At 40.9% G+C, this 16678-nt stretch overlaps 1 protein-coding gene across 2 annotated transcripts in view; it reads right to left on the bottom strand.

Moving 5' to 3' along the window:
* Positions 1-16678, bottom strand: part of GALNT11 (polypeptide N-acetylgalactosaminyltransferase 11) — a 48338-nt gene that overhangs the window by 19817 nt on the left and 11843 nt on the right. For both annotated transcript variants that reach the window (XM_069006366.1, XM_069006365.1), the window contains exons 2-6: positions 12417-12749; positions 8089-8212; positions 6577-6743; positions 2289-2414; positions 742-991 (exon numbers count right to left, since the gene is read on the bottom strand). In XM_069006366.1, the coding sequence (XP_068862467.1) occupies positions 742-991; positions 2289-2414; positions 6577-6743; positions 8089-8212; positions 12417-12711 (962 nt within the window). In that variant the 5' untranslated portion in view covers positions 12712-12749. The remainder of the gene's footprint in view (positions 1-741; positions 992-2288; positions 2415-6576; positions 6744-8088; positions 8213-12416; positions 12750-16678) is intronic.

Below are 16678 nucleotides of genomic sequence, written 5' to 3'. Positions count from 1 at the left end.
CATGAAGGGATTCACTTGGAACAGTTCTAGTCTTGTGTCTGTACCATACATGTCTGCTCCTAAAAAAATGGTGCCTGCTGACACCACTTTACATCAGCTACACATCCACTAGAGCCAGATATTGCCAGTTCTGTACAGGTCACACAGCCATCAGTGGTTAAAAGACAAGGAAGGTAACTTTCAAATCCCAGTTTTGAGCTTTACTGAGACTTTTGTTTTAAAGCAACTCTCAGAAGACCACAAAAACAAATTGCTGTTACCACAAACACAGATTTTCCCAATCTAGCAATTCTATAGTGTTTCATCACAGAAATTATATAGCTCATATTAGTGGAATATGCAGGCTATTCCTGCCACAAAGGCAGCATCCAAATTGTCATTAAGCCAAGCAGATCAGCAGACTGGAAACAAACATCAATGCATAGCTCAAAAGTGAAATTATTGGACAGGTTTAATACAGACAATCATAAGCTCCCTCAGAATTTTGTCTTCAGCAAAAGCTGCTATTGTATAAGCATTTTCTAGAAGTATGACCTAATAAAACAGATATATCTAATTTATGATTAAATGCAAGAAATTAAAGTGAAATAGTTGTGGGTGAAATAAACAAGTCAGATGTTTGACAGGTTAGCCATCTGCTCCTAAACCCACACAGCCAGAGAACACTCCCTACTGCTTAGAAAGTGCTTCTGCTCATCCCTGTATTACACGAAGCTTCTCACCACAGAGGAGGAACCTTACTTGATTGGAGCAGTGGCTCCCTCGGGTCCTTCCAGTTCTGACAAAGGAACAAGATCCCATTTGAAGTGCAGGCCCCAGTTAAAGCCCCCCCGCACAACAGGGGAGGAGCTGTAAGTGAGGGTATCCGCACTGATGATGTCGATCACAGGGCACACCACAGTCCTGCGATCCTCTCTGATGGGAGTCAGCAGAGGTTGCAACCACATCTCGTTCACCTCGCAGTGACTGTCCAGGAACACCAGCACTTTCCCTGCAGAGCACACAAAACAAAGATCCAAGGTGCCATGGAACACAAACATGCAATTAAGTGCAAACACATGTGCATTCAACAAAGCAATACTCGTCAATTTACGTGGAGATTACCTGCCACAGTCAGTAGGAACAGTTTGATCTATGACACACCCTCCTGCTCAGTTGGTCTAAAAAGGCATCAGCATCTTTATGACACCACATAAAATTTATTTAACACTACAAGAACGTGGAAGAGGTGGGAAACAGCTTTAAAGAAAACAACTCCGGAACATGCAAATATAACAAGTCACCCCACAGACAGTATTGACTGGGCATGGGGATGGAACTCCAGCAGTTCAAAAGAGCAATAAAACTATTTTAAATTGCACTGACTGAAATGAATTTTAGCACAGCTTGGAAAATGCAAGCAGAATCTTTTCTCTGGATTATACCATTACAATGCTAATGAGTAAACACCAATTAAGAGACTTATCTGCCACTCAAAATTATTTAAGAAAGTAGCACACACTTTCTCAGATGCCAAAGAATTTAACTGAAAGCACATTCTGGTAAAGGTTGTTTATAAAGCACCAAATATTGGTTTTCCCAACTAACACTCACTGCAACAGAAGAGCTTATACAAGAAAAATTGCTATTAGATTTGAGAACTAGAAACCAGATTAGCGTAACATAGAAGGGAGCAGATTTCATTTTAGAGCAAAAGTTTGCACATAAAACATGCAAAAAGTATTCTGTAACTGCAGTATCTTGACCACATGGAGTTGCTCCTGAGACAATATTCTTTCAGGGCAAGAATAGGGAAAATTCTACATTGTCTCACTAACACTGTAGTCATTGTTTGAGATAGTACAGGGGAAGATCTGGGATGATGATAAGTTGTGTTAGTAACTTTCAATAAAACAAGTTACTTTTTTAGAGCATGATACTGATTTTGTTTCACAATTTCACTTACCCAGTCTAAAAAAGTACCTCATTTTATTGAAAGCAAATGTCTCCAGGAAAAAAAAGAAAAGAATCAACAGCTGAGACACTCAAAATATCTCAAGGTTTAAAAATCACTCAAATTTGAATCCAAATTTGCAGTTATCATTTGAGATAGTGCAGGGGGAAAAATATATGGTATAATGCTACATTGTGTATCTTAGAGCGTGGCATGACATGCAGAGCCCCTGCAGGGGGCTAAAGTAACCACAGGTCAAACATTCAACATCTGAAAAGCTGCACTACAAAAAGAGAAGTCACCCAATGAACTTATTGCCAAAGTATGCAAGGAAAAGAGAAATAAGCAAGGGTACCTGTGGCATGAGAGGCTCCAATCATCCTTCCTCTAATCAAACCTTCCCTCTTCTCATTTCTTACCAATTTTGTGGTTTTGGGAAGCTGAGTTTTAACATATTCACTCAAGTCTTTTTTCAAGTCAGCTGAGAAAAGGAAAACAGAAGTTCAACAACAGGCCAGAAATTCTGAAAGCTTTGTTTAAAGTCCCAAGACATTTAAATCAAAAATGGCCAAAATCTTGATCAAAAAGTTACCCTGACACAGCACAGCTTCAAACCAGGAGTATCATAAGGACAGTCAGTCATCCCACATCCTACACTTCCCCTCCAATGCCTTTAGCACATTACTCATGTTAACGGGAACTACTAGACTCAAAAAACAGTGCTGTTCAAAGAAACACATTTCCAAATCCTTCTCCTGTCAACTGGCATTTGCAACAGATGCAACAATAAACGTTTCACACAGGCAAATGACTTCAATTACTGCATTCCATACAGGAAAACAAATGCTGACACCTTTCAGAAGAAGCACGAAGACACCTTGTATTATCTGTACCTGCTTAACTGACAGAACAACAGATACAAAGTACAACTCACTCACAGCTGGTGGCTTTACTAAAACCCAAAAGGATCAAAGATTCTGCTGGCAAGCCTGTGCTTTTGAAGGAGTACAGAGTTCACTGAAGTCTATAGGCACTACTGTAGCACTACTGTAACTTAGCTAACATCAATGACAATTTTAAGAGTAACAATACTTCTTTCACCCAAGGTCAGTGGTTTCTAACATTAGAGCGGGACTACTGAAGAGAAGATGGACACATGAAGACTGAAGTAATGGAAAAGCATAAGTTAATAAGCTTATGAAGAAATAAAGAGGAATATAAAATGAGAAAGAAAAACAAAAACCAACTGAGACTTCATAGAGAACCTTGGTATAGAGAGGCAGACAGACTTTCATCAGAGAATATGCCAAAATAAACATTATTCTGATGAATGTCAGCTCAAACATTGAAGTTGTTGTTAACAAGATTAAATGCCAATGGAATATATGTGGAAGTCAGAGCTATAACCTTAAGGAGGAATAAGAACTTTCAGGCAGGAGCAGTCTCCTAGAAAATTGATGAAATAATCTCTAAGGTGCTACCCAAATGAGATACCCAAGCAGGCATGACAGACATTTGCAAATGTAAAATAAAACAGTGTTTGAGTCATTCTTCACCTGATTCGTTATAGCAAGAGAAGAACAGCATACACCTGCAGAAACAATGGGCCAGCACAAAGCAGAAAAGCTCACTTATCAAACACAGCTCTTAACAGCAGATGAGACAAATAAACAAGGAAAGAGTTCTGCAACTGCAAACTTCTGAAAACAAACCAAAAAATTTTAAAAATAAATAAATAAAAAGGGGAAAAGATGTCACATCCATATCAGGAGCTAAACCAGGTCCACAACATGAGCTTGAGCAGCAGAATGTAAGAGCCAGTAGAGTTTTGATCCACACAAAATGGCATTCTGCTGGCAACTGTGCCTGTATCACAGATCATCCTCAACAGGCAGATTTGTTTCACTATGAAGTTTTGGGAATTGTGTTGTTGATGGGTTTTTGTGTGCTGCCCTCATGTCCACTGGGAACACTGATTACTTCTGATATAACCCAAAAAATTCCTTCAATATAGCCTGTCTGAGAAATTTTGCTCCAAGGAGAGAATTGCTCCCCTTTAGCCAGTCTTCAAAAATTACTTTAGGCATTACCTTCCTCCATATCTACGCAACAAAGGCAAAATGGGACCTGGGATGGGAATCTGGAGTGTTATTTTTTTTAAACTATTTTTAAGTACTGAGTTGCAGACAATTGGCTCCTTTTCTGTTCTTCAATCTCTCCTTCTACACAGAAGAATGCCTCCAGTAACAGCCTTCAAAACATATCCTCAGGCTAAGGCTATAACAGGTTAAGGCTAAATCAGGGAGAAAGAAGCTATATCAGAAAAAGAAATCCTGCCTTTCAGGGAATGGAAAAAAAATACAACAGTGGGCTCAGCTGAGCCACGGCAATTCCTGCTCAGCTAGTAAGACTGCTGATGATTGAGTCTAAGAAGCTTTTTGAGGCAAAATTAGGTGCAATGGTCCAAGGTTTGCACAACAGCACAGATGCGTAGCGCAGCTCCCATATTTACAAGTGAAGAACTAGAGAGAATTTCACCCAAAACACCACTTCAGAAAGCAGGCAATGGAAGGAAAATTAATCTTTAATTAAAAAACAAAACAAAGGGGCATAAAGATCAAGCAATCTGCCCAAGCTCATGAGATCTATAGCACAGCCAAAGTTTCTATCCATTTCCTCAGACCCCAAACCATCTTTGCTGTTCTTCTGCTATAAGAATCCATCCCTTAAAATTAAGCAGCAGTAAAAATATAGGATCATTAGCATCAAGAGCAGTAATTCTGTGTATAAACAATACCTCCTTCTGCCTTTGGCTTCAGAACAAGTTCATTTGAAGTCAGAAAGACAAAAAATAACTACTTGAATGTTTTGAACTTAATTTGGTTCAAATTAGCAACTTTGCTAATTGCTTCAATTTAACAACAGACCGGAAGAGTGATGGTATTACTGCCTCAACACAGGCATCAATCAAATGCATCCTCACATTCAAAAGACTGAGTTTTGAAGTAAGGCAAGTTCTGAATACAAAACAAATTGCACAAGACACTTCATAGAAAGGCATATGTTCCCAAAACACAAAACAAAACAAGCTTTTAAATATTACACATTCTTATCTTAGCAAGGAAGAGTGTTCGATCTTTGTTATCTCTTGTATTTCAACATTTGATCCAACCTCAGAGAAATCAACTTCCAGCATAACAAGAGAATGCCATTCTACAGCAGACATACCTAATCAGTCTCTTAGAGCTAGTGAGACCTTAAACCAGAAGCCAAACAATGAGACCAAGGGAGCTAAAATTATATAAATATTTATATTAAATAAAAATACAATCTAAAACTCATTTTTAAAATGCAAAAAACTGTGGACTTGTATAGAGGTGAGCAGGGAACTTGCAGAGTCCTGCTGGTAAGAACTGCTATGCTAACACATTCCTCACCAGGCAGGTGAAGGGCCAAAATGAAGGGCTTTTGGAGGGCCACGCTTGAATTGTGTGTCTGTCTTTGCCTTGTCTGTCGATCGAGAGAAAAAGCAGCAATCCTTCAACAGGAGCAAAGCAACTCTGCAGGGTCTACCCCTCCAGGGCCCCTGCGTGCCTGCGGGAGCAGAGGCTGCTCCCAGAGGCAGGACAGCCGCTGCCGGGGCGGCCACAAGAGGCTGTTCGAGAGCCACGCAGAGCCCTCCCGGCCACGCTGAGCTCCGGCCCCAGCACGCTGCTGGTCCGAAACGCTGAGCAAGTACAAAACACGGCACTGTTTCCATAGTGGCACAGCAACCCATCCGCAAGACTGCAGCCGGGTGTGTCTGTGTGCCTCCAGCACCTTTCAGATGCATTCACAGCGAGTAGTGGCCTCTCTGTCATCTGCTCTGAGCACCTGAGCAGCCCAAGCCCAAGAAAACCCAAACTATACACAACTGCTTCATGACCACCACTCATCAGTGTGTGCAAGACCGGGCATAAGCGGAGCGGAGCACCTCCCTTGTGAAGGCAGGGGAAAGTTGGGGCTGCTCAGCCTGGAGAAGAGAAGGTTTTGTGGAGACTTCATTGCAACCTTCCTATATCTGCAGGAACCCTACAGGGAATCTGGGGAGGGACTCATCATCAGGAACTGTAGTGACAGCAAAAGGAGTAATTGGTACAAAGTGAAAGAAAGGAAATTTAGGTTAGATATTCTATAGTTAGAAATTATATTCTGTGAGGGTTGTGAGACACTGGAACAGGTTGCTCAGGGAGGTTGTGGATGTCCCATTCCTGGAAGCATTCAAGGCCAGGTTGAACAGGGCCTTGAGCAATCTGGTCTAGCAGGAGATGCCCCTGCCCACGGCAGCAGGGGTTGGAACTGGATGATCTTTAAGGCCCCTTCCAGCCCCCTAACATTCTTTGAGTCTGTGACTAGTAGCTTCAAAACCTGATTTTGAATGTTGAAGCCGGTATGATACAAAGCTCATCAGTAAAATAGCACCAGTGGCAAAGAGGATGTCACCTTGGGCATCTCAGGACACCACACATCCCTACTGGCTGGCACTTTCTGGAGATGGGCTGCAGTACAAATTGGTTTTGCATCACAACTTCCACTATTTATTTTGATCAGTCAATAAAGCACAGGAAGGCCCAGAAGTTAACATTCCTGAAAGGGTCTCTCACCCAATTCACTGTTGTCATCCACCAGAATGATTTCGTGCAGGAGGTGAGCGGGGGTGCGGTCCAGGACGCTGTGCACTGTGCGGAGCAGGGCTGAGAGTGCCTCATTGTAGAAACAGATCACGACACTGGCAGAGGGCAGATCAGCAGGGTAGGACTTCGCTCTGCATCTACAAACAGGAATAGAGTCGTCGTCACTATTTACAGAGGGGTTTCCACAGAGCTGGGTCATTGCTGAAACTTCATAAATAACAAGCAAACATTAAATGTGTAGGAGGAACCCCTAACGTGAACATAACGAGCCCTGACATGTAACAGCTATAGCGGGCTCAGCATAGTAAGTTACTCTCCACATAATACACACTCAACACTGCTGCTTGTGTTACAGAGGATATCATGGACTGAGGTGGGAAGAACCAGAGATCCTCAAGACAGAGAACAGAAGATAGTGAGGGCTTGTTTCAGCTGTCAAAACACTGTCTAGTACCATGAGGTAGCTCAGACATGTACAAGAAGCACAAATATGACATGAGGCCCACAAAAATACCATAGCTTTATTGGCAGGCTGCTGGAGACAAGTTGGATACCCAGAAAACTTCCACTGGTGCTAAAAACCTATTTACACAACCAAGGCTGGGATTCAGAGGGCAGATTAAGACACTTAAGTCTAGTCACTGCTGTCAGTGCAGTCTAAATAGTGTTCAGCTCACCCTAAGGCTGTCAAGTGTGTTTTGTCAGCTGAAGAGCTCTGCATGCTTCATTAACTGCACTGACTGGATCTCTGCTAATTATAATAAAAGCAGAAACAACTGACTAACAAGCAGTTATCTAAGCATCTTAATCTTCAAGCTGAATCCCACTCAAAGCAAAAGATCATTATTTCTTCTTATTTTCAAAGCTTGTCCTTACTTATAATAGGGCACAGTATCACCAATTAATGCCATATGAAGGTGCCAGGCTGGGGGATCCAATAAACATAAGAAAATATAAATGAAAACCTGAAAGTATAGAAGAAAAGCTTTCATTTATTCTGAATGAGCTCAGTTCTGGGAGAGACATATCAGCAGTACAATTCATTACATTTACCCAGACCAGAGAAACCAGTAGAAAAATAGACGCAGGTTTATTTATTTTTCAGTGTTGGGACTTATTGTTGCTAGAGGTGAGTTGTTCCCCTCACTACATGCACCAGATAGATTATAGAAAAATATCTGCTCTTTAATAGAAAATATTCAGAGCAGTGCACAATCTATCACGTACCTTTAGCAGTTGATAAAAAAAATTAGATCTCCAGAAACAATATTCAGTCAAAAAAGACAGAAAAGACCAAAGAATAAAAACTCTAGCCTCAAGCACTCCTGTTAAATAGCTGAAAAATCCACCTTCAGCAACACATGAAGATGAAACAGTGTATGACAGAAATGCTATACCAAAAATATTAAATACTACATCAGGTGTAACAAGCCATTGAGCACATGAAACTATACCACGTTCTCTCCAAAATTCAGCACCTACTTTGCATCTCTTGTATCAGGCACCTCCCTGTGGTATCCCAGTCGATTGCTGATAAGCATATTGAAAGCATGCTTCTGATAGCCCAAGTCTCTCACTTCCTGATCTTCTTCATTAAAAATCATTCCTGCAAAAGTAACATGCCTAGATCAGCTAACAGTCTCAAAAACACCATTTGAAAGAAATCAAGGATTGAAACTTACACTTTAACCTCTTCTAAAGTCCATTATATTCTTAAAAACCCCTCTGGTTTTGCAAAGTGTGTATTTGTGCAACTATTTCTTCTCCCTCCCACAAACAGGCAGCACTTAGCAGCTGTTAATAAAGTTAAATCCTTCTCCAAAGACTGCTGGCTCCACCGTGTTTATTGCCTCCCTTCACTCACATGGCCTCTAATTCACAGCACCACCTAAACCCAACATCAAACAAGCAAAAGAGGCTAGACTTTGGCATACAATGAATCAGGATCTATCCCAACAGGTGACAGGTCTGTAATGGGATTTTTGAGAGAGGAAATACATTTAGAATGGTAGAAAAAACCTCACAATAGCAGCTCAAATTTAATGCAGTTCTGAAGTCTGTGGTAATAAAAATAGCTACGCAAGAACTGTAAACTTTTTTTTATCTCACCTGGGACTTTGACAGCAAGTAAATCACCACCAGAGCTGCTGTTCATTGATTATTTTAACAGAAGTGGCAACTGTTACTAAGCATGGCAGAAGAAGTTGGTATCAGGAAATGTACTGCTATAAGCCAAGATGAAATTTTCAATGCCATCCTGATGCCATGAAGATTTTTGCCTTTTCTTTTATACCCCTGTTATACCTTTTTACAACTTCTGTACTCCTAGTGCTTTTTGCCTACATTCTTGGACTTGTTTGTTAAGCTAAGAGACAAAACATTTTAGAAGCTTCGTAGGTAGAGATCAGTGTGCCCCAGAGCCCAAGGTCCTCTCCAGAACACATTCTGTAAACCAAGATAGAACCATCCAGGGGAAGGTTCCTTGGGGAGGGGGCTCACTTGAGCCTCTCATTGGGGAATCTTTGATAGATCTGCTAATTAGTAAAACCTATAATGTTATACCCAATGTCGGGGACGGGAAAAACGGTGAGACACGGATAGACTCGGCGGGGTGCATCTCGATGCGTATGACCTGGATGTGTGCACCTAAGGATCCTTAAAATAAATACCAAGGTAAAATCCCTTTTCCCCTTCTAACCGTGTTTGACTCTTGATTTTAAGACCAGGAAAAGGCATCATCCTGCCTGCCTTGACTCGGTGCCACAGGCTTTTCTCACTGAGCCACGTACCTACCAGTGTGAATAGAACCAAACCAGTGTGGCACTTCACACAACTCTGTGAGGGAAAGACAGCTGGTGTCTGCCACCACCTGTGCCTCCAGCCACTTCTACAACAATATAGGCAGCAGAGTGATTATTTTTTATTGCCTCTATTCAGCTGGCTGCACAGAATGAGATGCCTTCTCTTCAGTTATTTTCAAGCTACAGGCAATTTCACTGAAATCTCAGTACAAGAAGTGAGCAAGGATCATGTCAGTTATCTCTTTCTAACCTGCCCATCATCTCCATATCATTCAAAATCTGCAGAAAACAAGAGGGTTCCTCATTAATGCTACCATATATCCAGGAAAATGTTCCATGCTTTCTCAGACTAATTCAGATTGAAACGGACACCTGGTCTAATCTCCTTCCCAAAAGCAGATCCAGCTAGATCAGGTTACTCAGGACCAGTGCAGTTGAGTTTTGAAAGCCTTCGGTATCTCCAAAGATGGAGATTCTACAAGCTCTTATCTCCCTGTTCAAGCATTTGACCACCATCACACTGAAAATGTTTTTCCTCTTCCATAACTGAAATCCCCTCACTCCAATTTCTTATCAGAATCCCATGCACTATGGAAGGAGTCTGCCTCCATCTTCCTACAGCCTCCCACTCAGCTGCTGCTGACAGCAATAAATCTCACCCCTCAGCATTCTCTCTGAGGCAGAATAAACTCAATCCTCTCAGCCTGTCTCCACACCTCGTGTTCTCCAGTTTTCACCAGCTATGCAAAAGCCAGCTGATCCTGAGCCTGGAGAAAATTAGTTGGGTTAAACACAAAAGAAAAGTAATTTTTAAAGTTTGAAATGGAAAAAAGCTTCAAAACAAGTAATTCATCTGGGCCTTCAGAGCCCAACTGTGTCTCAATTACAAAGTCTACCTACAGCTATCAGGTGACCTTCTGGAGGGAATTCCATGCATCCACATTCCCACCATTTACATTTACCACCCTGTGGCTCTCAGTCCTGAGTTCAGCAATGGCAATGCAGCTGCACTATCAAACAGCTCAAGAGTAAATGCCCTGACATTTGTACAGGACCGAGTGGGAAGTGCTGGGCTGCGATATCTGTGAGATACATGGGACACACCCACAGAGTGTCTCATGACTGGCTGTCCTGCTCACGGGTGAGTGCTCCCACTGCGGATGAGCTGCATCGTGGGGGTAGGAATGAGGTCTCTTTACAGAGGCAGTGTCACTCCCCCAGCACCAGCAGCCTAAAAGGGGTCAGTCAGTCCTCCTATGAACCACATCCATTCCCAAAGGAAGGTCTTCAGCTGGTCAGTTCAGACACCCAGCTCCGTCATTCTGGCATTATCAGTGGCACAGTGTGCTGTGGTCACCTTAAAATGTTTTCTTCATACCAAGCACGCGCTTAAAACACACCCCAAATGTTTCATTCTACAATCCATCCATAGTCAACCACTAACTACATTTTTCTGATCTTATTAATATATTTAAGGAGTTCTAATATTTTTAAAACCTTCTCATGAAGAACAGTATCAAATGCATGCAAAAGGCCTGAAAAATTTCAGTTCAAAGAGCAGACAGAAACTCTTGGAAAACAAGGGGTTTGCAATCAAAACCTCAGTTTAGGCTTTACTTCAGCAGTGTTACATGGTTCTCACAGATTAATGAAAGAAAAAAAAGATAGATTGACCTACCAGATGACAGTTTGATTTTGACTACCATACACCAACTTTCTTTTAATTTGTTTTGCTTTTTTTTGCTTTGCATGTTTATCACTGTCCTAACCTAGACAGACAGGAAGCCCTTTCCTACAACACCTCATCTTAAGAGCTGCCTCCTGATGATTGACATAGAATTTATCCTGGCACTGTAATTCCACTTGGCTTTCACCAACCAAACCAGTCATTTGATTTGAAGATCAAAGGACTTCTCAGTTAAAAAGCTCCATTTCTTTCCTGGCCCATACTGAAGAGTGGAAAAGAAATGGCCACCTCTGGACTGGCCTTCACCTCGCTTGGAGCTCAGGCTTTTTGCAGTGAACTGATAAACACTTATAATGCCACAGGGCAACATGAACTGCCATTTTTCTAACATATCCACACAAGTCTAATGACCAACTCAGAAAGTGAAGTTTGGTTAAGTTGTATAAACTCACTAAGCTCATGATTCACCATTCATCCACACTCATGACAGTGGACTTCACTGAGATCTGAGTCTTAAACTCTGGCTATGAAGGTTTCTGTGCTGTATTTCCCAAAGCAGCAGCAGAAACCAACACCCCAACACTCTGCCATAACACCCAGCTCTCGCCTCCAGACTCAAACCAAGTTTTAAGCCAGTACACAATATGCCTGTTTGCACATCTAAAAACAGCAGTGAATATGCTGTAAGCACTTGAATACAAAAAGCATTTTAATTTGGAACACAGAACTAAATCACCTCACCGATGAAACATACTCTAGTGAAACATACAGACCTTTTCTGGTACAAAGTAAGTAGGATTTGGCTCTAACCATTGTCATCTCAATCTCGCATTTTAAGTTTGTCCTACACGCATTTCTTATAGATTAAGTCATACTCCAAGCACATTCTTCAAATCAATGGGTCCTCTTCATTGTTTATTGATATCAAACTATTATTAATTACTGCATGTAAGTAGTTTTTCTGTAGCTAATTAACTTATGTATTTGAGCCCAATTAATACAGGAGTAAGATATGAAACAAGCACACACTGAACCTTCCAAAAGCAAGATTTAGTTCATCAAGGGCAGACCCGTGCTATAACCCAGTCCTCATCAGCACTGACCCAGCATAGATGCAAATGCTAGAAAGAGTGTATTTTGGATTAAGCGCTGTAGAATAAATTTTAAGTAATTCCTAATGAAAAGAGCCATGAGTGCCATCTGTATTTTAACTAACAAAATTTCTTCATTATACACTTTCCCTTGAGATTTTTTTTACAGAACACTATCTCATTTCTTCTGTTGTTTTACTAAGTTTGTCACCAACACTGAAAACCACTTACCCATTTCAGGAGAGAATTCTATCTCCCCCTTAACTGGGTCCTGGATATGATTTCCAAAAGAGTTTCCTATCTTATTCTCTTTCTGTTGCAATTCAGGTATATTAACTGGCCCCCGTGTAAAACGGGGGTAGAATTTTTTTGGAAATGGCCTCTGAGGTTCCAGCCCCTTGATGGGCACATTCTTGAAGGGTTGGTTCTCTTCACTGAAGTTGAAATAAACAAAGAGCAGAAGTGTCCAGGTCACAGATGTGAAGAGGCACCCATAGCAGAAATAGCGAAGTGTGACACTTCCCATTGTAGACTCAGCATCGTTGAGGGCCCATTCTCAATTACCTGAAAAAGAGTGAAAACACATTTTGGGAGTGCTGCCTGTTACCTTATACATTAGGAAATACATTCTATAGGTTAGTTAAGAGATTTTTAGAACTTAAACTTTAAGCACAGACCTTACGAAGTGAATCCCTTTTCATTCACCCATTCAAAAAGTAAACATGACCAGTTTTCACATTTAATGTGGATACCACTGCTTCAAAACATGGAGCAAACAATCACTAAGAGCCCAGTGACAGACCAAAATTAAAGATAAAAATTATTAATTTTCCTCAGAATAGTTATATACTTATCTCTGTTCCACAACAGTATATTTCTAGTATGCCTGCCTTTAATTAAACCTATAACTATATAATTAAATATACTATACACAGAGAATTGATTCTTCACTGAATTGTTTTGGCTGGAAGGGACATCTGGAGGTCACCTTGTCCAACCCCCTTGCTGATGCAGGGCCACTCTGACCCAGTTGCCCAAGAGTAGGTCCACATGTATCCATTTTTGTAGTTCAGATCCTATCCTAAAGCATGGAATGAGAGAATACAGATTCAAAAAAGCCACATAGTTCAGTTCTTCTTGCCCCAAATTTAAGAACAGCCATCATGAGTGTCCCAGGAGTTCCACAAAACATGGGGTACAATTGAACAGCACACAGCACCAAGACAGTCGCATCTACAGATAATCTTCTCCACAGAAAGAAAACAGGGGATAGGGAAAGAAGAAAAAGCTCTAAAGTAATTTACTGGGTTCCTCCAGGCCTCTGCAGGCTCCCGAAAAGCTTTCATATTCCCTGGAGAAGATGCTTATCTAGAGCTGGAAGGAAACCAGACTAGAGTTTTACTTTAGACATCCACAATTTTCCCAAGTTATATTGAAAATTACTGTCATAAGCAAAACTGTGAAGTGAAGCAAATGAAGCTGATGAAAATATTTTATTTATGGGCCTGGAGAACTGGGTAGACTTTCTGGAGTTCCCCAAATCTAAAAAAAGCTCAACACCCTCCCCCCACCCTGCAAAAGAAACCCAACAAAACCAACCAAAACCAACAAAACAAAAACCCCAAACAACACACAAAAAACCCCCACACTAACAAAAAAATCCCCCCAAGCCTTAAAAACTATACAGATCAGTTCCCCAAACTCATGGGGAAAAAAAACACTGACTCAAAGAATTTGATTTTCTTTCATCACTATGTAACCACAACAAGTAACACAGTACTGGTTGAACAGTAACAAAAAGTCAGGAAATAATTTAATCACCTTTAATTAGCAAAAATTTTGTTCTAAGAAAACAAATATTGGGGTGGGAGTCAATCATTTACCCTGACACATTTTTCAAACTACTCAAAAAGTCAGAAACCACCAGAAGTCTTCAGGTCAGGGTGGCAAAGAACAAACCAGAACTTTTATGAGTACAAAAAAATTATTCTTTCTTAATATGGGAAACTACTAAATAAAGGTAGAAGCTGTTAATGATCTCAAAGAACATTATAAAGACACCATGTACTTTGGTAATGTAATTCTGAGTCCTTAGTGACTTGCATCCAAAAAGAATATAAGTCAAAATTCAAGCTTGCATTTCCCAGATGCCAGCAGGTCATCATCTCCCAAGAATAAAATATCCACAGTGTAAAGCAAAAAAACCAAAAAGCACCCTCCTCAAAAATAATTTGTTCTTACCATGTCAAACTCCCTCACTCCTGCAAGGCAACAATCTATGCAGCAGTTGAGACCAGGGAGCTTAAAAAGGTCTTACGCAGGGTTTAAATCTCAGGCTGACCCTGTGCATACAGATGAATTGCACTCTCTGTGAAACTGGCTCTCTGTCACACAGAAATCTCACTGCTGAACTGCAAAGCCATGAAATTAGTCAGGCACCGAATGCTCTGGAGCAGAAATGATTTAAGAAAATCCTTGTTTTAGCTAGCAGAATAGGTTTACCAGTTAGAGAAGTATAGATGATCAATCCCCAGCACCTCACACCCTGTGCTAACACAATCATACCAAGGTGAAGCTTGGCTCAGAAAAAGCACATGAGGCTGCAGAGGAGCAAGAGCAGATAAACAATTATATCCTCTCATTATAATACTTCTTGTTGCTTGGCGGTCTGCAGACAACTAATGCTTCTCCATAAAAGAGGATCTGGGTGCTTGCCAGGTTCTTTTTGCATGGCCACCAGAAGGTCATCTGCTGTAAGATTTGTCCAAGCCTAACATACTGCTCCTCAAAAACTGCTGGAGGTGTTTTTCCATTCACTATGGTAACACAGATGGACAATCCTAACATGCACTGACACTTCGGAACAGAACTGTCCTAGTAAGATAAAGATTACTATAACAGAGAAGGAACCATTTCATGTCAGAGTTGTTTAAGGATACACTACACTGCAGCTTGCACAGAAAAAAACCAAACATAATCTATTCTATCTCTGGTAACAGTCAGAAGACAGGCACACAGAGCAGAATTCCTCATGGATTAAGTATTTCCCTAGTTCCTTGCATCTCTTTCATAGCTCAGAGCTACACCTGCTGCTGTGGCACTTCCACCCACAGTAAGGTTAAAGTCTGCTGTGACTGACATCAGGCACACTCAGATTAAAGAGGAAGGAATAAATTACTAATCACCAGAGTGAGGACATTGCTGTACATCCCTTCTATCTCCAGAGAGCTCTCTGAACAGGCTAAAAGCTCATGCTTGGCTACTGCTACAAAAGTAATAAATGCAAACCATAGCTAAATAAACCAAATATTTCCACCTGATCCTTGCTAGATTTGCTTCACCTTTTTTTCCTCTCCTTCACTATTTTGGTATTTTGTAAAATGATAAAGATGTTGAAATACTGCATTTAAATCAAATTACAGAACCTCCACAATGCACAGTTCAGTACCTTGCTATTCAACCAAGACACTTGGTAATTTATTTGGCAGGAAAATACAGACACTAGTTAGACAATTCTGAAGGAAGAATGGAAAAAAAGTTAACTCTGTGTATGAAAAGCACATTGAGGCTTATTAGTTTACCTTATTAACCAAAATATATATGTATTTAAAGAAACACTGTCCTTTGGATTTCAACCACTTCTACCATTTGAGCAGAGTCATGATCTGTGTCAGAGCTGCACGCTCCAGTTTTAGACAGTTTTCAGTTGACTGACTTCTTACAGATGTGGTTTAGGCCAGAGGAGGTTTCCAAGTCTTCAGCCGTGTCAGTCCTGCTTGGGATCTGCCCTGAGGAACCTTTCCAGCCCTACACTTCTACGCATACAAAGCACAATCACATTAATGTATCTCTGCCTCTCCTCACCATACCAACAAACAAGAATCCCTCCACTCATTTCAGTGTGCAACAAAAGAATAACCACTTTGGTAAGTGCCAGAGGGAGAAGGAGAGGAGACTGCAGCTGGTCACAAGGATACAGGAGGAAACACTCAGTTCATGGAGCCTGAGACTCAACCCTTGATTCTTACCTCATCCATCTCCCTATCCATGACTTCCTTCCATGTAGACACAGTGAATAAAAGTCTTACTTTGTCCTGATTCCTTTGCTCTCCAGTGCTGTGAAGCCTTCTAGGAAATACATTTTGCCAATTTACCCAATGACTATCTCAGCCTACGGAAGGTGATAATACCTTGATGAGTGTCTTAAACATCCATCCTCTCCCAGTTGGTTTCTCCAAGCAGGATTTTGAAACTTAAGTAAAGCCAAATCCTTCTTTAGTTTTTCTCACTTTTTTTTCTTAAATAGAGAAAACCTGTTCCTGAATACAGGAGATGCAAAGGACATGCCTTTCAAATCCAAAGTATTAGGATCTTTCTCAGCCCTGATACACACTGCATGAGAAAAACAGATTACATGTATTTTTAACTCAACAGCCTAAAGCTCTGCTAATGCAAGCACAGCTGGCAGGTTTGAACAGTTAGATAGAAACAAC

This window comes from Aphelocoma coerulescens, chromosome 2 (assembly GCF_041296385.1).
Source record: "Aphelocoma coerulescens isolate FSJ_1873_10779 chromosome 2, UR_Acoe_1.0, whole genome shotgun sequence".
Lineage (NCBI taxonomy): Eukaryota > Metazoa > Chordata > Aves > Passeriformes > Corvidae > Aphelocoma > Aphelocoma coerulescens.
This window is presented reverse-complemented; position numbering and strand designations above follow the sequence as displayed.